The sequence below is a fragment of the Humulus lupulus genome, chromosome 2, assembly GCF_963169125.1.
Source record: "Humulus lupulus chromosome 2, drHumLupu1.1, whole genome shotgun sequence".
Classification (NCBI taxonomy): Eukaryota; Viridiplantae; Streptophyta; class Magnoliopsida; order Rosales; family Cannabaceae; genus Humulus; species Humulus lupulus.
The window spans coordinates 51,364,630-51,389,955 of record NC_084794.1 but is presented as its reverse complement, the minus strand read 5'-3'; the positions used below and the strand labels follow the sequence as shown (position 1 = coordinate 51,389,955).

The window sequence follows — 25,326 nt, the reverse complement described above, 5'->3', positions numbered from 1 at the left end:
ATCGCCGTAGAGTCCTCGTAAAAAAAAGGAGGAAAATATGTTTGTTTAGAGTGACAACATGTCGTCGTTGTAGGATAGAGGATGGAACTTAACCGCCAAGAGTTGGTTTCTTATTTTCACTCCCTATAGCGACGATAGTCGTCGCTATAGAGTCTAATTTAAACCATTCGTCAGTTATATTTTAGTCTATGGCGACGACAAGTCATCGCAATAGGGTAAAAAAAACTGTGAGAAAGTGGACCGCCAAAAAATTTCAGTCAAATTTCGCCATAGACTGGACGCGTAGCATATGAAGGATTTCTGCAATATTCACTATCCTACAGCGACAATATGTCATTGCTGTAGGGTCTCACCGTTTGAGTGAAACAATGTGTTTGATATTGGCAACGACATTTTTGTACTCTATAGAGTCAGTCGATATTACTCCCCAGCCCGAGCCTCCTTCTTCATTTTCTGCAAAATTTTCTGGAAAAACCAGAGTCCATCCGAGCCTTCTTTGTCCATCCAAGCCTTTAGCTGCCATTTTTGCCTTGTTTTGGTAATCTAATCCTATTTTCTTTGTATTTTATGGTTTAAAATGTATTTTTTGTTAGTATATGTGTGTATAATTTTGTGTTTATTTAGTTTTTGGTAAAAATGAGTTTTTGATGTTTGTTTTGTTCTTTTCTTTTTCAGATATCAGTGGAATCCGATCCTTCTTTGGGTATTGTTTTTAATTGGTTTTTTTTTTTTTTTTGTGATTGATGTATGTTTAATTTATATTTTATAGGTGTGTGATTGGTTATTTTAGATAGTGTTAATTTTTTTCAAATTCGTTTAAAGACTTATTAAATGATTATTAGTGTTGACCTAGAATTTGGCCAACTGACACGGAGTCAGAATATGCTTGATGTGGATGAATGTGTTGACAAGAATCGAATGGCAAAAAGTAAAAAGAACACGATATTTTATAGTGGTTCGGCCCCAGGATCTGGTAATGACCTACGTCCACTTAGACTGTTATCGATATAAGAATCAAAGGAAAGATCAAAGAACTAGGGTTCAATGAGTTTCACCAACCTCTGAAGAACAATACAATATTTCAGATAGAATTATCCTAGTATCACGTAATTCGAAAGCCCAAAAAGTCCCCTCCCTTGAGCTATCTTTTTCTACTTATAGGCTCAAGGGGGATTACATGATTTAATTGCCGATATTCTCTCCTAAATAACCGGATATTCAGGAGATTGTGTGAGTTAAATTCGGGATCTACAAAGATCTTTACGGTAATATTACATCGCATGCGGAACCTGCGACCAGACTGGTCGCAGGTAAGACTGGGCTGCTAACTGTTTCTAATACGTCTTCTGGTCAATGTACTAACAGATCTTTTCCAGGTGTCAGCCACGTGTCCAGGGATCACTCGCCACGTCATCAATGCCACTTTTTTGGATAACATTTGCCCCCCAAGTTTATTTATTACGAGCAATGAATAAACTTTTGAGCGAACGACTCTTCGGTTACTCCGCCTTACGTGTCAGAACCCTTCGTGTGTTCTTGGAAAAAGTAACCAACTCCTGTCTAATCATGACCTTTCGGTTCCCCAGTAATAATTCGACGGCCATTCCGCTTCCCCATGCTTCGAAAAAAGGGAAACTGATGATTACACATTTTTAATGCCACAAACAAACTTATATAATATCTCCGAAATCTTCCTTTTCTTTTTACGCACACCACTACTCACTCCAGAAACCCTAAAACCAGAGCTCTCGTCTTCTCCCAGAAACCGTTCTTCTGCACTTTCCAAGTTCATCTTGAAAGCACCTCGACTTCCGAAGACTTTTTTTCGCTTCTCAACGATCTTTTTTCTGGTAAGTCTTCGAATCTTTATGTTTTATATTTTCGCAATGCATGCTTCTGTATGTCGACTATTTGAGTTCATCTGCTTCTGGTTTGAGATACTTGTGAGTAGAATGTCTTGTAGGCGAAAAAAGGGTTACGAGTTAGTTTAATAGTCGGGATCATACTTTTAGGACGTAAAATCGAAGTAAAATTTCGATCTTTAGGCCAGTTGGAAAATAGGTTTTCCCGCCCGAAGGGGAGTTGAAAAAGATTTTTTGAAAAACTTTTTACTTTCACCCTCTGATCCATTTTTCAAACTGTTCGTGTGGAAAAATTTAGCTTTTTGTTAGAATGATGTTGTATAAAAGCTTGGCTTGTATACTCGACCAGCGTTATTCTAAAAAGCCTTTAAAAATTCTCCATCCTCACCTCCCCATTCTTCTGTTTGCAGACATTGATGCCAGATTTGTGGGGAGGTGAACGGCCCATCGACGACGATCTTCTCGCCCAGCTGCTCGAAGGCGAAGAACAACCGGCCGACCGAATCCACGAGATTCCCTTCTCACGATCCTCCTCCAGACCTCGTCCTTCTCCTCCTCAAATGGCTCGTTCCAAATCCTCAGGCAAGAGAAGACCTGACTCCGACGATAGTCCAAACCTTCCTACCCAGCCTGATTCGCAGGCTAAGGTTCCCTCGACCAGCGGTCGAAACAATCCTGTTCCTGACCCTAACATCCAAATTAGAGCTCGCCCTCGTCATGAGAATCTGCCTGATGTCGAGTGGTATACTTCCCCAACCAGCTCAGTGACTCTTCGGATGGTTGCTAACTATTTTAGGAAGTATCCCCTCACAGGGGTTTCCATTAAAATTCTTGCCGCAGATCAAAGGGCTAACCTCCCCGGAGGTATATATAGCGCCTGGTCTCGGTATCACATAGAGGCAGGGGATTTCCTCCCTCTACATCCTTTTTATCAGGGGATGGCTAATTATTTCGACGTCGCCCCCTTCCAAATTACTCCAAACGGATATAGAATGTTGGCCGCACTCTATATCTTGTACAAACTTAAAAAATGGCCAGAACCTACCCCCCACGAGGTCAATTATCTTTTCGACCTTAAATCCAACCCGCAACAATATGGGACGAGTTTCTTCCACCTCTGTCACCAGGAGACAAACCGGACGTTCCTGAGTGATACCACACACATATCTAACGTGGGGCAGTACAGTAAGGAGTACTTCCTTACTCCGGACATAACCAGCAACAACCTAGCCTTCGCTCGAGGAGGTAAGTGTCGTCTTTTACTGGTCGATACTTTTAATCAAAGAGTCTCTCTTCATTTTTCTCAAACTATACTTTGTTTTTCAGGCCCATGGTTACGTCCGACCCCAACACCAGACATGGTGTTGAGGTCCAATGCATTGGCCAGGATGACAGACGCAGAAAAAAGCGTCAAGTCCCTGGTCACTGATGAAAACCTGAGGTTGTCTGGCCTCCTGGCTCCTCGCCATGAAACAAGAGGATCTGTGGTAGCTGATGCCACTGCCAAGGGGGTTCCCAAGCAGCAACCTCCCGCGTCCCCTCCTCGAAGGAGGCCAACGGGGGTTACAATCAGGGAGCCCACGGGCAATCCTTCCGCAGAAAGGCCTTCTGCTCCCCAAGGCAAGGGGAAACAAAAGGCCAAAGAGCCGGTTGTGGACTTGGGGGAATCCTCTGATGAGAACGGTAAAATTATTTTGCTTTTAAATAGCATGCCAATTCCCTGTCACTTGTTTGACGGGGAGGGCAACTTTACATATACTCCAAATCTAGGGCCAGACTTCTTCGTGCCAGATAGTGAGTGTGTGTAATGCCCCAAATTTCCTAATAAGGTTTAGGACCTTGATTAGGAGGCCGCGAGGGCCATAATTGATTTAATATGATATATAATGATTATATGCATGTTTACGTGAATTATATTATTATATGATGGTGAATGCATGCATATGGGTGTATTTATTATTATAAGGGCATTTTGGTAATTTGGCCTGTTGAGGGCATATTTGTAAATTGGGTGCATATTGTAATTTGTGAATGAGATTTAATTATTATGGAGATATATTCGAGCTATTCGACATGAGATGGTCATATATAATGGATTAGCGGTTTTGTCATAACGGGGTCAATTTTGGGGTAATAGAAATGTTTATTTGGTGATAGATTGGGAATATTTGAGATCAGGGTGAAATTCTGGAAGTTTTGACTATGGTGTCCCCTGGGGTGTTTTCGGGACCCCGAGCACTAGGTTTTATTTGAGGTTACTTAAGCTTGAAGTAGCTTCCCAGATAAGAACGTACGTTAGAAACTTCTCGTTCTCTCTCAAAACAGTCCGTTTTACCGTTTTAGCCTTTTTGAGGAAATCTTGAGTTCTGGGAGTCGGAATCAAGCGAGGGTCGAGGCATAGCGATCCTAGGAAAGATTAGAAGCTTCTTAACCGAAGGATTTGACGAGAAACAATGCAATCGAAGGTAATCTAAGTTTGAAGTTTTAAGTTTTTAAAGTTTTAAAGCTTAGAATTGGACTTTGTTAATTGTTGAGTTTTTGGTCGGTTTGAGCTTTGGGTTTTGAGGGTTTTGGAGTATTGGGAAGCTTAGGAACTTTGATTTGATGATTGGGGAATGTTTGGGTATGTTTTTGGAGGATTTGGAGTGCTTGAAACACGTTTGGGAATGGCCCAGGGTTGGGGGCCGCGGCCCTGTTCTTGTGCGCCGCGGCCCTAGTTCGAAGAAGCAGGTGTCAGAAAGTGACCCTTGCTGGGCGCCGCGGCCCTTGATGGAGGGCGCCGCGGCCCTAGCCTCAGAGAACCCTGGGGGCTGCGGCCCAAGGTGCTAGGGCCGCAGCCCTTGCCCTGTTTTCACCTCGTTTGCTCGTTTTGACCCCGGGAACTTAGTTATGGGCCTCGGGAGTGTCCCTACTACTTGGATTAGTTTGGATTGATCTCTTGGGGGCTAGATATTGGTGTGGAACCTTTGATTATCATGTTATTGATGGTGTTCCATATTTGGTTATGATTAGGTGACCGCTAAGGGCTTAAAGGTTGATCGTTCTCAAGGGTCGTTCTTATATTGGTTCTAGCTCGAATCTGAGGTAAGAAAACTGCACCCTGTGTATATGAGACATGCATGGTTGTTATTGATGCATGTCGGTTGATTATTATGTATGAGACGTGCATGGTTATTATTGATGCATGTCGGTTGGTTATTATGTATGAGACATGCATGGTTATTATTGATGCATGTTGGTTGATTGTTATGTATGACATGCGTGGTTATTATGATGCATGTTGGTTGATTAATGAGTATGACATGCATGGTTATTATTGAAGCATGTCAGTTGATTATTATGTATGACATGCATGGCTATTCTTGGCGCATGCTGGTTGACTATTAAACGTGACATGCATGGCTGTTATTGGTGCATGTTAGATTGCTGGATTTATTGCATATGATGTATGAGAAACATGTGATTGGGACATACTTTAAATACTGAGTATGATATCGTTCAGAGCTTGAGTCTCTGTGTTGATGCATGGCCCTAATAGTACTAATACCTGTTTAGTAAGCATGCTAAATACCTCGTTTATGGATATGGAATATGTGATATGTGATTGGTGGCATGTCTTACTAGTGAAAGACACTGACTAGTCAGGGACCGACTCTAAAGTCGAGAATCACGCATTGAATGGCTCTATGGCATTAATGCTAGACCGACCCTAAAGTCGAAGAACTTATAAGCGCTTGCCTGGTCTACGACCAGATGACTATAGCCAAGGTATATGACCCCGGTGACCGTTTGTCACATGGCTAAGGGACGTTGTCCATAGTTTCGACTCTAGAGTCGTGAGGAAGGTTATGTTGGTGACTAATCACCTTGCACCTGTCCTAATCAAACTTAAGAAAGAATCACTTATCGGTTAAGCCCTGGTGACCCTATCGTCACATGGCTAGAAGGAGTGATGCTCATTATTGTGACTTTTGGCTATTGCCCCCTATTTGCTTGGACTGATAGTCCTGAATGGTTATTATGATCGTTGTTGATATTATATCATGCTTTATTGGGTTTTCTTGCTGGGCTTCGGCTCACGGGTGCTACGTGGTGCAGGTAAAGGCAAGAGGAAGCTGGACCATCCTTGAGTTGGAGAGCTTAGGTGATGACGTGTACATACGCAGCTGCTCGTCCGCCACGGCCGAGGTTTAAAGTGGAACTAGGGTTGAACCCTGTTTTACCGCTTAGAACGGCCTGTTGTAAATGTTTTCTGTAATAGACTCTGAAACTTTATTTTCGGGATCCCAATGTATATATTAAACGTTTTAGTGAAACGTTACATCCTAACCAAATTTTTAATCCCTAAACCGCTAATCATACTTAGTTTCACGATTTTGGCCAAATGACTCGATTAGCGAGTTTAGCACTGTTTACAAGGCACACCGTAACGGTCCCTGGAGTTTGGGGCGTTACAGTGTGTGACTAATAGAGTCAATAGTATAGCGACCAGTAGTTGTAGCTCGGGTATTAACTTTATGACCTTCTTTTCCGTTGAATAAAGAGTTTTCATCTGTCTCTATCTTACCATTTTCATGTGTTTACTTGTATGCAGATATGGCCACCCCTAATGTCTTCGACCTATATCAGGCTGAGGAGGAAGAGGAAGTTCCTCAGCTCCGGCGAAAGTCGTCAAGGAGACACACCGGCGAAACAAGCCAGGGACCCGCCAAAAAGAGTCGAACAGAAGACCCTCCCAAGGACATGCCAGCTGGGCAAACTTCTGCTCATCCTCTGGCTCCTGCTGAGAAGCAGACTCCTCCTGCCCTGCCAAACCCTCCGGCTGCGCCCACCAGGGAACAAAACAAGCGGGAAGAAGCTCTTGGGGCCAAACTCTCGAGCCATGCCTTACGAGCAGCCAAAGACCGCCTCGCGCACATCGCGAAGAACGACTGCGTCAAAAATGCGTTGGTTGAGGCAGAGAGCATGGCGGTCGACCAAATTCTGAACAGGACCCTGAACGAAATTGCCAGCGTAAGTGCTTCTTTATTTCTTAGGCCTTAGTCTTTTATTCTTTGCAACAGGTTCTAACTTTATCTTTTGTCCTCAGGCTTTGCTGTTTGCAACTGCTGCTCGTACCCGCACCCAAGCCACCATCGACCAGGCTCGGGCAAAGGCTATCGAGAGGCACCGGGTGAAAGCAGCCGAGGAACTTTCGGCTGCAGAGGCCAGGCATGCAAAGGAGTTGGAGGCGATGGTTCAGCAGAGGGATGCCGCGGTGACAAAGCTGTCAAAGGTTGAAGCTACGAAGGCAGCTATAATAAAGCAGAGGGAGGAGTATCAGGAGGCCAGCCGAGTCCAGTATCGCGAACGCAAGAGACTGGAAGAGGAGCACAAGTCCAAGGACGAGGCCATTGCTACTCTTGAGGGCAAAGTAAAGCAGCTGGAGCTTGACAACTCCAAGAATCTGGAAAGATATAAGAGGACGACGCTCCGGTGTTTTTACAACTTCTGGAAACACAATCAGGGTGCTGACTTCAGCTATCTTTCAGAAGATGTTAGGACTGTCGAGCTGGCTCACTGCACCGCTGAACTGGCTGAAGAGGAGGCAAGAGCCAGGGTCCCTGCTTCCCCAAGCATTGCTGGCGTAGAGGAAGAAGGAGCTGCTGAGGATGTTGCCAACCAGAATGCTGATAAAGACCCTCCTGCTCCCAATGCCTCTTGAGCTTTATTAATATTTTTTCTTTCTTTTGATTATACGACCCACGGGTCGTGATGTAAAGACAATACCTTTTTTGAATTTGCTGCATGGGCAGCAAACCTTTTCTTTTATTTGAACAGTTACATCCAAGCAGAGATGCTTGCGGTGTAAAAGATTACATCATGATGCTATAACATTTTTCCGTATGACCGAACTTAGCATAGTACTTTGGCTTGATTTAACAAAATATAAAATTTGAAAAATACTCTAAGTACCTTAGCATGCTTTCACTCATTTTGTTCATGTGTTTACATACCTCATGGTACGCTTTGCTATTGATGTGCCTTATATGCCCCCCAAGTGATCGAGGAGCTTTAGGTCCTTGGTCACTTGCCTTGACCACGACCTGTTCGAACATCTTTGCTCGGGTGAAAAATAATATTTGTAATACAGCAAAACAACACACGTAATGAACAAATACTTGTAAATATAAATTTACAAAAGTTGGTAAGAATGACTGGCTGCGCACAGTCCCTTATAATCTCGTATTAAAAATGGACTAAACATGTCTTTACGAGTGATTCTAAGATAGAATCTTACATATACGAGCGATTAGCCATACAGCGTGGCTAACCCTCTTTGCAAAACTTTTAAAAAGTAAAATTTTAATACAAGTCAGTCCTTTAAAAAGGACTGTTCACTGATAGTACTTGCGCAGGTGTTCTCCATTCCAATAACGTGGAACGAGATCTCCGTTTAGGCGTACAAGTTTGTAGGTGCCCGGATGAAGGACTTCTTTAATCTGGTAAGGTCCTTCCCAATTAGGTCCGAGCACTCCAGCAGTAGGGTCGCGGGTATTCAAGAAAACTCGTCGTGGCACCAAGTCACCGACGTTGAATTTTCTTTCTTTATCTTTGGAGTTAAAGTACCGGGCGACTTTTTGCTGGTACGCAGCAACTCGGAGTTGGGCCTTCTCCCGCATTTCGTCAATCGAGTCTAGAGATTCCATCATCAGTTGGTTGTTCTGGTCTTGGTCGTATGTTAGGCGTCGATGTGAGGGGGGATCTAATTCGACAGGCAACATCGCCTCATATCCGTAGGCTAAAGAAAATGGGGTATGTCCTGTCGCTGTTCGGTGAGACGTTCTATACGACCAGAGGACTTCAGGCAGCTGCTCTGGCCACGCTCCTTTAGCTTCTTCAAGCCTCTTCTTCAGGGTATCTTTAAGAGTTTTGTTCACGGCTTCGACCTGCCCATTTGCTTGGGGGTGTGCAACTGAAGAAAATCTTTTAATAACTCCATGTCTTTCGCAGAAGTCGGTGAATAAGTCGCTATCAAATTGGGTTCTATTGTCTGAAACTATCTTTCTAGGCAAATCATATCGACAGACGATGTTCTTGATAACAAAGTCAAGAACTTTCTTGGTCGTGATGGTAGCGAGTGGTTCAGCTTCGGCCCATTTGGTGAAGTAATCAACTGCCACGACTACATACTTTACTCTGCCTTTCCCTGTAGGTAGGGATCCAATCAAATCTATTCCCCATATTGCAAAAGGCCACAGGCTTTGCATTTGTTTTAATTCGTTTGGAGCTGCTCGTGGAATCTTGGAGAACCTTTGACATTTATCGCATCTTCGTACAAACTCCACCGAATCCTCGTTCATAATTGGCCAGAAGTAGCCTTGCCTTAGAATCTTCTTTGCCAAACTCCGCCCCCCAGTGTGATCCCCGCAAAAGCCTTCATGCACCTCTTTCATGAGTTCCTTAGCTTTTTCCGGTGTAACGCATCTGAGTAGTGGCATTGAATATCCTCTTTGGTACATAATACCATCGACCAGTATGTACCTAGCGGCTCGCCTTTGTAGAGTTCTGGCTTTGTTTCTATCGGCTAGAAGCACACCGTTCGTCAGATACTCCAAATAAGGTGCCATCCATGTATCCTCCATTCGAACCTCCATACTGGATTCGACCACTTGTATGCTTGGCTCACTCAGTCTTTATACTGGCACAATGTTCAAAGTGTCAGCATCCTTCGCGCTTGATAGTTTTTCTAAGGCATCTGCATTTGAATTCTGATCTCGCGGAATTTGCTGGAGGGTGTACTTCGTGAACTGGGCTAGCAGGTCTTTTGTTTTATTCATGTAGGCCACCATCTTTAAGCCTCGCGCTTGGTATTCTCCTAGAACTTGATTCACCACCAGCTGTGAATCACTGTAGATATCAAGCGTCTTTATGCTCATATCCTTCGCCATTCTCAATCCAGCGAGGAGTGCTTCGTATTCAGCTTCATTATTTGACGCGGTGAAGTCGAACCTAATGGCGCAATGAAATCGATGCCCTTCCGGCGTTATCAATATCACTCCCGCTCCAGCGTGGGATTCGTTGGACGACCCATCCGTGAATAACTTCCACGAAGGAGCTTGCTCTTGAGGCTCAGGCGCATTAGGTTGTTCGCACTGCTCACTGTCTGGGAGCTCGGTGAATTCTGCAATAAGATCGACCAAGACTTGTCCCTTTACTGCTGCTCGCGGTGAATAAGTTATGTCGAACTGCCCTAGTTCGACTGCCCATTTTAATAATCGCCCAGCCGCCTCTGGTTTTTGCAAGACTTGTCGCAGGGGCTGGTCAGTTAAAACTGTGATAGGATTGGCTTGGAAGTAAGGGTGTATCTTCCTGGAGGCTAGGATTAAGCAATATGCTAACCTCTCGATTGGTGGATATCTCAACTCTGCCCCGATCAGTCTCTTGCTGACATAGTAGACTGCTTTTTGTACGCCTTCTTCCTCTCGCACTAGTACCGCGCTAGCAGCAACTTCAGTAATCGCCAGGTAAATAAACAAAGTTTCTCCTTCGATCGGCTTTGATAAGATGGGAGGTTGTGCCATATGGGCTTTCAAGGCCTAGAATGCTTGCTCGCAGTCTCTTGTCCATTCAAACTTCTTATTTCCCCTAAGTAGATTGAAAAAAGGGACGCACTTGTCTGTTGATTTCGAAATAAATCTACTTAGGGCTGCGATTCTCCCGGTTAAACTTTGCACATCTTTGATCCTTTCTGGCGACTTCATGTCGATCAGGGCTTTTATCTTGTCGTGGTTGGCCTCGATTCCTCTTGAATTTACAATAAACCCCAAAAACTTCCCTGATCCAACTCCGAAGGAACATTTGAGGGGATTTAACTTCATCTGGTATTTGTTCAATACATCAAAGCACTCTTGTAAATCCCTCACATGTCCTCCTGCCTTCTTAGACTTTACCAGCATGTCGTCCATGTATACCTCCATGTTTACTCCGATCAGCTCCTTAAACATGTGGTTGACTAGCCGTTGGTAAGTCGCACCTGCGTTTTTCAGTCCGAAGGGCATTACTTTGTAACAGTATAAGCCCGTATCGGTCCGAAAGCTGGTGTGATCCTCGTCGGGGGGATGTATACTAATCTGGTTGTAGCCCGAATATGCATCCATGAACGAGAGGATCTCGTGCCCTGCAGTTGCATCGACCAACTGGTCGATTCTTGGGAGTAGGAAACAGTCTTTTGGATAGGCTTTATTGAGGTCTGTAAAATCCACGGAGGTCTGCCATTTGCCGTTAGGATTGGGAACTAGCACTGGATTGGAGACCCACGATGGATAAAATGCCACCCTGATGAACCCATTCTCCTTTAGTCTTTCAACTTATTCTTTTAAGGCTCTCGATCTATTCTTATCGAGCAGCCTTCTCTTTTGTTGCACGGGTGGAAGGTCTTGTCTATGTTCAGGACATGGCTGATAACTGCAGGATCTATCTTAGCCATGTCTTTATGTGACCAGGCAAAAACTTCCTGGTTCTTCCGCAAAAATTCCACCAGTGCGTGCTTCGTGGTAGGTTCTAAGTTTTTCCCAACCTTTACGACTCGAGTCGGGTCTTTTTCATCGAGTTGGACCTCCTCCAGGTCCTCGACGGGTCCAACGTTCTCTTCAAAATCCTCAAAGCGAGGATCTAGATCTCTATCCTCACTTTGGGCAACACCCTATTTGGTGACTTCATCACCGGATTGGGCTTGTGTATCAACTGCCATCTGCAACCTATCTGAGGTAGTGCTCTTCGGCGTTCTGTTCTTTGCCTTTGTGATTGAGGCGTTGTAGCACTCTCTGGCTTCTCTCTGGTTTCCCAACACGCGTCCTACCCCTGCGTCTGTTGGGAACTTCATGGCCAAGTGCCACATAGATATGACGACTCGTAGATCAACCAGTATAGGCCTTCCAATGACGGCATTGTACGCCGAAGGACAATCGACCACTACAAAAGTGGCGAGTAATGTTCTTGTAGCAGGCGTCGTACCTGTCGTCACCAATAGTTTGATCAATCCGGCAGGGGCAAGTCCTTCTCCAGAGAAGTCGTATATCGTTTGGTTGCAAGGCTCTAAGTCCTTAACGGACAATTTCATGCGTTCCAGTGTAGACTTATACAGGATATTCACTGAACTTCCTGTATCAACCAGCACTCTCTTTACCATCATGTTGGCCATCTGGATATCCACGACCAGCGGATCGGAATGTGGGAAACGGACATGTTGGGCATCGCTGTCAGAGAAGGTTATTTCACCTTCCTCTGACCGAGCCTTTTTTGGTGCGCGGTCTTCCACAGTCATCATCTCGATGTCCTGGTCGTGGCGCAGAGTCCGAGCATATCGTTCCCTGGCCTTTCCACTATTTCCCGCGAGGTGCGGGCCTCCACAAATGGTCAATAAGGTGCCAGTCACGGGGGCAGGCTGTAAGGGTGGCGAGCATTGGCGAGTGGGCGCCTGCTCGTTGCTACCCGGAGCTTCTCGTTGGGAATTTCCCGAGGCCCGTACGTATCTTCTCAAGTGTCCTTGTCTAATAAGGAACTCGATTTCGTCTTTCAACTGGTTGCATTCGTTGGTGTCATGTCCGTAGTCGTTATGATAATGACAGAACTTGGTAGTGTCTCTCTTCGAAATATCCTTTCGAATGGGGCCAGGTTTCTTATAAGGCACACTAGAGCTTGTGGCCTGATAAACCTCTCCCCGAGACTCAATGAGGGCAGTGTAGTTAGTGAACCGAGGTTCATAACGATTACCCTTGGCTCGTTTATTTTTGGAGATGGAAGGCTCGTTATACGGTCGTTTTCCACCATTCTTGCCATTACTGCCGTTCCAGCTGCCTTTGCCGTTGCCGTTAGGTTTGGACCCGTTGGCGGCTTTGGCGGGCTCGGCTGCTTTCTTATCCTTGCCAGAAGGCTTTCCATCGTCGGCAATGGCATCTTCGAGCTTGATGTAACGATCAGCTCGGTCCAGGAACTCCTGGGTAGTTCTTACCCCTTCCTTTCGAAGGCTTTTCCAGAGGGGAGAACGACGCCTAACCCCCACAGTTATGGCCATCATTTTGCCTTCGTCCCCCACCGTTTTTGCTCCAGCTGCTGCTCGCATAAAGCGCTGGATGTAGTCCTTCACTGATTCTCCATCCTGTTGGCGAATTTCAACCAGCTGGTTTGCTTCGGTCGGATGCACACGACCTGCATAGAACTGTCCGTAAAACTCCCTTACGAACATTTCCCATGAAACTATGCTTGTGGGGGGGGAACTTAAAAAACCATTCCTGCGCGGCTTCAGAAAGTGTTGCAGGGAAGATCCTGTACCGAGCGTCTTCGGACACTTTCTGAATGTCCATTTGTATTTCAAACTTATTGACATGAGATACTGGGTCTCCATACCCGTCAAAGTTTGGAAGCGTAGGCATTTTGAACTTGCTTGGAGTTTCTGCATTATCTATCCTCTGTACGAAAGGAGTGCCTTTCCTCCTATCGTGGTCGATATAAGATGTCCTTCCCCCGACAAGTTGCTGCACTGCCTGGTTGAGGGCGTCTATCTAGGCCTGTACAGCGGCAGGTATCGCTGTGGCCTCTGTTGCTGGGGGGACGTTCTCGCCATGCCGCTCGCGGTGATCGTTGAGTACGTCTCGCAAATCCCCGTCTCTTCTCCGCTGCTCGCTACCCCGAGCCGGTTGAAGACATTATTTTGCCGGGGCTGCCCCCCAGCATCCCGTCTGTTGGGTTGGTCATCTTGAGGTACCTGGCTCCCGCCTTTACCTCTTTCTTCATTTCTTCGGCCAGCGTTTCCCTTGCCTGAGTCGACCTCGTTATATCCATGGCCGTCTCTGAACCTTGATTGGCTATGGTGGCACTGACTGTTCCCTCGATTTCCATTCCTGGCTGAAGCGTCCCAAGCGTTAGAGGGCGGCCTGCGCTGGTCGTTGTGTCCCCGTGCATTATCATGCCGTGGGGGACCACGGACCACAGAGCCTGACTCTGAGTTCCTCCTATTTCCAGGAGGATACTAACCCCTGTTCGGTAGGTTTGGCTCATCGGCCCTACGGCGTCTAGGACTACGAGGTTGATGCTCGGCCCTATTCTGCCTCTGTTGTGGGGGATCGCTGCGACCAGCTTGGGATGGAAGCTGTGCCTCAGGGTTCATCGGGACACCGTCATGGGGCACCTGAGGCTGCTCGGGCCTTTGTGGACTCGAGGGCTGGATTGGTGGGCTAGGATTTGGACCCCTCTGGGGTGGCCCATCAACAGGTTGGTCAGGCTGCGAAACAGGTGCGGCCTGATTCCTAGCCAGTTGCAAGGCTGCCTCGAGGGCTGCCATGGCTTCGCTCTGGCGGCGGTCCATCTCCACCTGTCTTTCGCTCAAATCCGCGCACTTCCGTTCAATCTCCTGCTACTGTCGCGCCACAACTTCGGCAATAGTCTCTTGACTGGCTCTCAGGTTAGCGAGCTCTTCCTGCAACGCCCCCAGGGTACTTTTCAGCGTTGCATCGTCCATCTCTTCCTCCTCGAAGTCCAGATGTGGCTCATCTTCTGCCACGCTTGCAGAGGGAGGAGGAGGTGGGTTTGATGGCGCAGCAGCGGCCGCCTGTCCAGCTTTCCTTCCAGTTTTCGCCATTGGTTTTCTCAACAATGATAAATCAAGCTCTCAATGAAAGCACCAGAATGTTGACCCAGAATTTGGCCAACTGACACGGAGTCAGAATATGCTTGATGTGGATGAATGTGTTGACAAGAATCGAATGGCAAAAAGTAAAAAGAACACGATATTTTATAGTGGCTCGGCCCCAAGATCTGGTAATGACCTACGTCCACTTAGACTGTTATTGATATAAGAATCAAATGAGTGATCAAAGAACTAGGGTTCAATGAGTTTCACCAACCTCTGAAGAACAATATAATATTTCAGATAGAATTATCCTAGTATCACGTAATTCGAAAGCCCAAAAAGTCCCCTCCCTTGAGCTATCTTTTTCTACTTATAGGCTCAAGGGGGATTACATGATTTAATTGCTGATATTCTCTCCTAAATAACCGGATATTCAGGAGATTGTGTGAGTTAAATTCGGGATCTACAAAGATCTTTACAATAATATTACATCGCATGCGGAACCTGCGACCAGACTGGTCGCAGGTAAGACTGGGCTGCTAACTGTTTCTAATACGTCTTCTGGTCGATGTACTAACAGAGCTTTTCCAAGTGTCAGCCACGTGTCCAGGGATCACTCGCCACGTCATCAATGTCACTTTTTTGGATAACAATTAGAAGTATATTTGTTTGTTAATTTGATTATATTTGTGCTTTTTTAAGATGAGAATTATATATTTATATATTTATTTATTTATGTTTTAAGAAATATGAATGTATGTTATAAAACAAATGTTAGCTTGGATGTTATATATATTTTTTAATTGTATGTTAGGTTAGATAAATCCATGTTAGAAGTTTAATGTTATTTAAGATTATAGTTTAAAAATAATTGTTGATAATTTATTGATAAATCATGTTAAGATTTTGTATTATTTATTTATAATATTTGTTTTGTTGATATGAGAATTTAAATGATTTTATGCAATTTTATGTATGCTTTGAGACTCGTTTTTTAGTTTATATGCAGATTTTAAATTTTGAGATATGTTAGATTATAGTTGTTATGCTGCTGAAATTTTTGTAGATTTAGAAAAACTAAACATTACAAAATAGTTTTAAAGTTAGTGTGATTAAATTTTTTAATTAATAAATTTTAAATCAATTAATAAAAATTATAAAGTGTAAATTAAAATAATAATTTTACAATTATAAAAAATTACCAATATTTTTTTATAAAATAAGTAGAAATTAAAATAATAATCTTTAATGGTAAATTAATAAATTTGTAATTAAATATTTATTTATTTAATTAATTTTATAATATATTCATAAAATTTGATAATATATGTAGATAAAATAGTAAAATTAAGTTAAGATTAAAATAATAAAACTTTATTGTTGTTTTTAAAAAAAATAAAAAAGTAAAAATTATATTAAGAATTTGATAATTATTAAATAATATAATAATAATTATAATTAAATATTTGATTATATAACGAAAATTTATAATACATTCATAACTAATAATAATAATATATATTCATAAAATTTGATAATATATATTCATAAAATTTAATAATTTATTCATAAGATTTCACAATTTACTTGAAAAAATTAGTGTTTTGGTGATAAAAAAAATTATTAGCAAATGAAGGTAGTTTTTTATAATTATCACATTGTGATAATTTATTTTCCACATTATCACATTGTGGAATTAGGAAAGTTGGAGATTATGCATTTGGATCGACTTGGTCACACCAGCATAATTGGGGAAACGTCTCAATCTGTTCCAGATGTGGATGATAATTTCATCAATAACGATGATGATGAAATTATTGAAGATGATTTAGAAAGTACAGATGATGATGTAGGAATTGACATTGATGAGGAATAATATTTTCTTATGCATATTCTTATTGTATGTTTAATGTGTATGTTTTAATTTCAAGACTTTTCAATCAATATATGACTTTTCTCAACAATGTTTGTTTTTCAATAGTTTCAAATGTATTATTGAAATTATTTATGTTATGTAATTAACCTCCAACTAACTGATTTTAAGTTAATAATTTTTAAACTACAAATATATGTCTGCTACTGTTGCTTGTTCTCATGGCGGTGATGGAGCGGGTGATCCTCCTCCAGATCCCACACTAGTTCCTATTTCTTGTGAGACTAGTAATATTCTATAATTGGTCTATCTTTTATCAATAAATGACAAATTTTTATTATTTTATTCAATTTAATTATATTGTTTCGTTAACATATGCAGCAGTTGCTACAAAAAGAAGAGGTCGGTCTCGATCCAAAAATTTGCAGTAGCTCGTCAACGACAATAAAAGTCTGTTGGCTCTACAATTTGATCTGAAGGATGGAACCTACAAAGTAGTTGGTGATTTTGGGACATTTTTCACCAGACTTATTGGTAACCTTATTGGTCACCATGTCCTGTTATATTATGACTCATGACAGAGTGTTCCGAATGAGCACAAGATAAGATTGATGCAAAAGCTTAAGGTAAAATTATCAACTTATTCACATATAATGTTTTTTTTTTATAATTTCAAAAATCAAACCATTTTTTTAAAGAAATTTTTCATTCTTCCCCGAGCTCTCCCTGAGTGGCGACTGATAGAGACTGGGATTGAGCGAGAGTTTCAGGATCGCTACAAGGATAAAAAAGGTTGCAAGAAAAGACACTTCGATGAACATGGAGGGTATGGTGATATCGAGACAGCCAGAAAGAATCTACCAGAGGACATGGACAACGAGAGTTGGCAGAAGTTGGTTGACATTTTCACCACTCCACAGATCATGGCACACTCAAAGGCAAATGCTGCCAACAGAGCAAAACAGAAGTATATAAGTCTCCATGGATCAACTTCTTATGTTTCTGCTCGATTTAAGAAGGTAAATAAAAATATATAGATAATTTGAAATATTTTAAGTTATCTTAATAATAATTTAAATATTTAACTGAGATTTTGTTAAATTTTGTTTTATAAAGATGAATCTTCAAACTAAGGAACTGCCCAGCATTGTCGATACGTTCCATGACATGTACAATCATCCGACACGTGGATGTGTGAACACAAATGCTAAAGATGCATATGTAAGTAACTTTCTAAGTTTTGTATATATGTATATTATTCAATTATATTATGTATTAATTGTCTTGTTTCTAAACTGCAGGATGTCTTGCAGCAAGAAGTTCAGACACAATCTCAATCTCAATCTCAATCCCAATCCCAATCACAATCTCAATATGAATTTTCAGGAGGAAGTACCACTGTCAATGAGACACAAGTCGTCTCAAAGGTACTTGGTCAACATCGTGGCCACAACCGAGGTATTGGACGCAAGTTAAAGGGCACTAGTACCTTTGCCTCAGACGCCACCAGATCCTCTTCACAATCAGAGGCATCACCATTTCCATCCACCATAATCGACCCTCCAACGGTACTACCTGAGGCTTTCTAGTCCATGGTTCAACACTTCAGTCAAGCCATTATGACCCAGAACAATAACTTCCAGCAAATGCAATAATTTGTGCAAGCAACAAATCGGAACATCCAAGCTTCACAATTTCAGCCTGTCAACTTGGACATGAATATGATACAGTCTATGATGGCGAACTTTCAACCACAACAATCACAGCAGCCACAACCACCACAGCCACCACAACAGCAACCACCACAACCACCCGACGATAATGACTTTGGAATTGATTTTGATGACATTTAGTTTTATTATATTATTATTTTGAACTTATTAATATTTTGTGTTTTTTTTAATTTTGGAAACAATACTACTTATGTTTCGTTTTTTTACATTTTGGAGACTATGGATATTGTTAAATTAGTTTTATTATTTAATTAATAAATTGGTTTTGTTATTTAATTAAATAAATTGTTTTTATTTATTTAATTAATATTTAATATTTTATTAAAATAAATTTTAATTTATATAATTAATTCTTTTTTTTCTTAAAATTATATACCTATAGCGACGATATGTCGTCGCCGTAAGGTGCTCGCTAAACACGAAAATCTGAGATTTTGTGACACTACGGCGACGACATGTCGTTGCGGAAGGCATATAAACCCACACACTCTCTAGCGACGATATGCCGTCGTTGTAGATGTGGGCAGTCGACGGACCTACAGCGACGACATGTGGCCGTTGTAGGAGTTTTTGATATTCAAATTTTCAAATTTTGTAACCACATACAGCGACGACATGTCGTTGCAATATCTCAGTCCAACCGAAAAAAAAGGATTTCCTACTGCGATCGACATGTCGTTGCTGTAGTAAAACACTACTGCGACAACTGCGTTTTGTCGTCGTTGTAGGTCGCTACACATACAAACCTATAGTGACGTCGTTTTGGCGACAAATTCTTGATCTACAACAACGATTTGTCGTCTTTGTAGAATCTTTTTCTTGTAGTAAATTTTTCATGCAGTCGAACTCGACCAAACTCGAACCCGAAAACCTGAAAACTCGCCCGATGTGCAGCCCTAATTGTAAGTTAGAAAATAGTTCATTTGATACTCTATGTTTTATCGAAATACAAACTTAGTACCCTCTGTTTCTGATAATTATCAATCGATACCCTTTGTTTGTAAAAACTACATAGTTTGGTACCCAATGTGCGTTTAAATTTTTAATATTTCCATAATACCCCTTATTTTAATGATTTATTTGATTTTCAATTGTTTTATTATTTTTAAAATGATTTAAATATATTTTGAGAATCCATAAATAAAATAAATGTTTAATTAAAAATTTAAAATAATTTTAATAAACAAATTATTTTTAAAATAAATTTAATTAATTAAAAAATAAATAAAAAACTATATAAAATCTTATTAATTAACTTTAAATAAACATAAATTTTAATTTAATTAACTAATCAATCCAACTTTGAAACAAAAAATGTGGGTGAGATTGGGAGGGTGGGGAACTGAGATGGTGATGGTGAGATCGGGTGAAATATGAATTTTTTTTCATTAATCAAATTAAAATTTAGGTTTATTTAAAGTTGATTAATAAGATTTTAATTAGTTTTTTAGTATTTTAATTCTATTTTTTGTTTGTTTTTAATTAATTAAATTTATTTTAATTTTTTTATCAAAATTATATTAAAGTTTTAATTAAACATTTATTTTATTTTATGAATTTTGAAAATATATTTAAATCATTTAAAAATAATAAAACAATTGAAAATAAAAAAATCACTAAAATGAAAAGTAATATGGAAATATTAAAAATTTAAACAGAGGTTACTAAACTATGTAGTTTTTGCAAATAGAGGGTACTGATTGATAATTATCAGAAACAGAAAGCATCTAGTTTGTATTTTGATAAAACACATTGTACCAAATAAGTATTTATCCTAGAAAATATTAATTTGTCTCGTTTAATAATTTTCCACTAGCTTTTCTCTTACCGGCCTCTCATTTTCTTTTCTAGCAAACAACTCATTTTTCTCTTCTTTCCACTTTTCTCTTCTACACCTTCTTTCCTCCCTCTTTTTTACTAAACCAAAAATAGTGTTAGCCATTAGGTTGATATATAACATCAAACTCATAGTCACATAAAGCATCTTACTCAAAGAAGGATCAAATGTCACAAAACCCTCCAAAGCAAAACTTCGCACAAGACTTTCTGTCTATTGATAAGCTCTGATCATACTAAATGTGATTCATAACTGGTACGATGTCCTATTATATTTAAGAAAAAAATGAGCAGTCAATAAAAGATTCATTATCTTCAGTCTCATCTTAAAGAAAATATGTCATTTTTCAATGTTATGCTTGAAAGGAATCACAATTGATTGGTAAATAATTTGGCATATACACGATTGACTAGTGTTCTTTACAAGTTTCAATTATTGTATTAATTTCATGTGTTTATTGAAAACAACAGGGCAACATCTGATTTTTTTTTCCCCTTCATTGAATATAATCATTTATCTCCTATGATCATTGAGGGTAGACCCATTTTCTTTACAAAGACTGAGTTTGCAGCTTCCAAAAATGAAAGAGATTTATCTTTGAAGGAAGAATACTTTGACAAAGAAGCTACAATGATTGACCTATTGAGTTAAGATACTTCCATATGGGTACTCACAATGGTATAATTATATGTCACATATAATTGAAAGATTATTTTGATCACTTTATTTCATGTACTGGTAGTAGTAGAGTATGTACCACTTTGGAGTAGTTGGAGATCCAATCTTGATAAACGCATATAAAACAAGAATGGATTTCTTTTCATTATCTTAATAGTTTTAAAATGGTTAATTACAAAAAAGGATAACTATGTTTATTTTAAACTTAAATGAGGTCATGGTGGTATGCATTAGGAAAATAGATCTACCAAATTAAGAAACTTCACTTGCATGATGTAATGTGTTCCATACCCTTTTCTCTTCTTCAAATCTAGAATTAACCAATTAGAATAAGTATTAGTTGAAGCATTGAATTAACTCCATCTGTTTTTTTTTATCCTAAAGCTTCATTAAGGGTAAATCAGTGTGGAAATTTCCTTGTTTTAGCATCAAATTTAAGTCCCACCTCTTGGAAGAACCCTAACATTGCCGACAAAATAACTTTATTGAAAGCTATTGGCACTTTCTTCCAAACTATTCTTCGGTCCCCTTTTGTACAATAAGCCACAAGCAAAAGTCCAAAGAAAATTTATGAGATTAGCCACACTCATACATATGCATGTATGTATGTATGTATGTATGTATGTATGTATGTGTATGCGTAAAGTATATGTGGGCAACGTTTGGTTCCGGATAAAGATTTTATCACAATCCTATTAAGTACTTTGTGTTTTGTTTTACGTATTTAAGTTTAAATTTAATATACTTTAAGCTGATTTTTAATCAATCTAAGTATACATACATGAAATAAAATACAAAGGCAACAAAATTTAAAATCTAACATATATTTAATGTGTGAAGGCTGTGAGTGAGAGACTACCGTTTGAGGCTAATTCAAGATTGTAATGATCAACGACTTCACTCCTAAGCCACGCCAGTTTGTAACTTGAAACTGTATATATCTATACATAATGGAATTTCTTTACCTGTTGGCCCCATTATATGTTTATGTGTAACAACCTTGAAGTGACTTTTAGCCAATCTTCATACACCTAATGATTACTTCAAAAAATAAATAAAAATTGTTTGATTGTATGAAGTAACGAATAAAGGAATGTATGTTATTCCCACACTCAATTATACATAGTTTTGTATAAAAGATTAGCAATGTGATAAACCAGCCTGTAATTAAACATTTTATATTAGTGTTTTTCCAATGCCACAATGTTCTTGAACTTTTCAAAGGTGAGAAGTAGTTTTCATTGTGGGATGATTAGACTAATCATCACACACAATGGCCTTTTTCTTTGTCTATGTATTTATATATGTAAAAAGTAATGCACTTATACAAAAATACATACACATTTTTTTGTTGTCAGTGATAAGAAAAGGCATTAATTAGGAATCTATTATGTAGTTGGGGCTGCAACAAGATATATAATTATATATTATCATTCTAAGCACTTAGAATTTGAATCAATCGATTAACAACAGCACAGATTCTCTGTACACTTTTTTTTAAGAAAAGAAAAGCACACAATGAGTGGATTGAGAAATATATTGTTCTAAAACTAAAGGAGCATTTTCCCCTGTTTATATAAGGACACCGACAGCATAATTTCAATTCATTAAGAATTTTTTATTGGTTAATTTATTTGCAATACACATTTTAACATATTAAGTGCTTTTGACGATAAAATGAGCATCCGATTCAGAGAAAATCATATAGGGGATAATATATAAATAGATATATTTTTTAAATATCATGAAATCCTTAGTGCATGTATGCAAACAGTATTAAAAATTAGACTGTTTTAATTCAAACTCCTTAGTCTAATTAAATCAACCTAAGTTTAAACTTAAAACCATAGCATACGGTATTGGAAAATGATATGAAAGAATATATTATATGAGTAAAGATGGAATGAGATAGTCATTTCAAGATTAGCATTTAATTATGAATAATGATGTTTCACCGAAAAATAAATGGAATTGAGACATAGTGGTGATCTGGTTGTTAAGTCAATCCAAAAGAAAAAAGCTGTTTTTGAATTATAATAAATTATTATTAATAATTAACTCTAATAAATTGTCCGAAGGACAATGGCCATTTACTCAGTATTGCTGACAAGGCATCTTGATTGAACCCCTCATATATACTAAAACGAATTCATTTTATCTTTGCTATAGGTACAATATCCACCATGAAGCTTCATACCATTCCTGATCTTCATAGTGGAAAATTCCCACCACCCAATTCACTCAAGAAGTTTCTTCTTCTACTCGTCTACTTCATTCTCCTAACTACAATCCCATTCTGTCTCAAGAACACTTCTCCTTTCTCATTGTCATCTCCTGAGAGTGATGTCAGTAGCTTGAAAAGCTTGGAAGAATCAAGCAAAACTTGTAATGTCTTTAATGGAACTTGGGTTCCATATTTTGAAGAGCCTTACTACACCAATGAAACTTGTCATTTGATCATTGATCAGCAGAATTGCCTCAAGTTTGGGAGACCCAATAAGGAGTTTTTGAATTGGAGGTGGAAACCAGATGAATGTGAGCTACCTTTGTTTGATGCTGTTCAGTTTTTAGAGCTTGTCAGAGGAAAATCACTAGCTTTTCTTGGAGATTCAGTTGGAAAAAATCAAATGCATTCTTTGTTGTGCCTTTTAACCAAAGTAAGCATTCAAAAGAAAAAAGAAAAAGGAAATATCGGGTATAGTACAAATTTTTCTTTGCACTAAAATATCTTTACCTTTTTTGGTTTTTTCTGCAGGTGGCATATCCAGAAGATGTATCGGATAAATATTATACAGACACAGCTTATTTCAAGCGCTATTTGTACCCGGATTACAACTTTACTATGGGGACACTTTGGGCACCATTTTTGGTCAAATCCATAGAGTCAGACTCCAATGGCTACTCACCCAACAGTCAGATGAACCTCTACTTAGATGAGCCTAATGAGGGTTGGTTAAATGATGTTGAGAAGTTTGACTATGTGATCGTCTCGGCTGGACAATGGTTCTTTCGGCCAGCGATGTTACACGAGAATGGCAGCCTCATTGGCTGCTCAACTTGCAGCCATGACAACCTCACAAACTTCACACCTTATTATGCATACAGGAAGGCCTTCCGAACTGTCTTTAGAACTCTTTTGAGCCTTGAAAACTACAAGGGGGTGACTTTTTTGAGGACTTTTTCGCCATCTCACTTCGAGAATGGGGCGTGGAACGATGGAGGCAACTGTGTGAGGACTAGGCCTTTTGCCAGAGAAGAACTGAAGGTTGATCAGTACATATGGGATATGCATTTACCTCAGGTTGAGGAGTTTAGAGCTGTGGAAGAGCTTGGAAGGAAGAGAGGTTTGGAGTTCAAGCTAATGGATACAACTGAGGCTATGTTGATGAGACCTGATGGACATCCTAACTTCTATGGACACTCACCCCAGAGGAATATGACATTGGCAGATTGTGTACACTGGTGCTTGCCTGGACCCATTGATGCTTGGAATGAGTTTTTGCTCTACTTGTTGAGGACTGGGCAGAGTTCACTTGATGGGAAACTATAGAAGTTTGATTCATAAGAAACTATACATACATAAACAGATATACTTGTTTACTCTATACAATGTTAAGAAAATGTATAATTTATGCACAGTTGTGTTAGGTAAAGTTTCACAGAGAAATGTCTGTCAGGCACATGTGGACAGTTCATGAGTCGAGCACACTTGAAAGTCAATTTTTTATTCATCATAACTAGGATTTTGTGGATACTTACCACAATGTTTACAAATTACAGAGTTGGAAAAGTGTATGCATTACATAAATATATGTTTTCAATACCACAAGATTGAGCTTTATTATCACACAGCTAATAGTGCATATCAAAATTCAAAACAAAGAACTAGATTGAGAAGGCTATTTTTCTCAACTTGGGGGAAAAAATAGAAGGAAAAGCATTGAAACTTCTGCATAGATATCGCTACAATATTATGTTCAAAGGTCATGAAGGGGACTCAAACAATTTGCTCATTGACAAGGTAAAATGTCTAATTCAAGTCTTTGATGTGTCAAATTTTGTATAACATGATTCTTAAAAATAAAGTGCATTTTCAAAAAAACAGAGTTCACTTCATCTAGACTAGAGCTTCATTATCTTTCAAGTAACAAAGGACATGTAAAATTCTATTGAATTACTAATCTTTTTGAACTACAATAGAAACATCCCATCTTAATCATGAAACAGTAAGCTGAAACATTAGATAACTAAGAATAAAGTTACACGTTGCTTTATGATTTGATAAGAACAGACCCACCCTGTTTACCAAGTCTAAATCAACGTATTTCAAATTTCAAATTGATATGACAAGTTTGACGAGCTACTTCAAAATAAACACTGTATTGACACTTTTGATCCACACGCGCACACAAAACACCTTTACACTTTGGATCCCCACAATAATCTCTCTGTTTTTCTCAATTTCCCTTGGAAAGTCTCTTAGAAATATAAGTTATGTTTGGTTCAGTGGAATAGAATTAGAATGGTAACGGAAATCATAATGAAATAAAATAAGAATGATCATTGGAACATATTTTGTTGTTTGCTTACACTTTAGAATAAATATTGGAATCAAAATTATTTTGTTTGGTTAGTTATAGGAATAAATGGAATTAGTGTTGTATTCACTGGTAATTTTATTTTAAATTTAAAGTTGTTTTAAGAATGAAAAAGCTTCCCAATGGTGAAGGGTT

At 39.6% G+C, this 25,326-nt stretch overlaps 1 protein-coding gene across 1 annotated transcript; it reads left to right on the top strand.

Annotated features, from left to right (window-relative positions):
- The first annotated feature begins 22,766 nt into the window (after nt 1–22,766).
- On the top strand, nt 22,767–24,440 carry LOC133817789 (protein trichome birefringence-like 19). Its single transcript, XM_062250386.1, has 2 exons — nt 22,767–23,250; nt 23,349–24,440. The coding sequence occupies exons 1-2, from the start codon at nt 22,777–22,779 to the stop codon at nt 24,141–24,143; spliced, it is 1,269 nt and encodes a 422-aa protein (XP_062106370.1). The 5' UTR covers nt 22,767–22,776; the 3' UTR covers nt 24,144–24,440.
- Nucleotides 24,441–25,326: the final 886 nt, after the last annotated feature.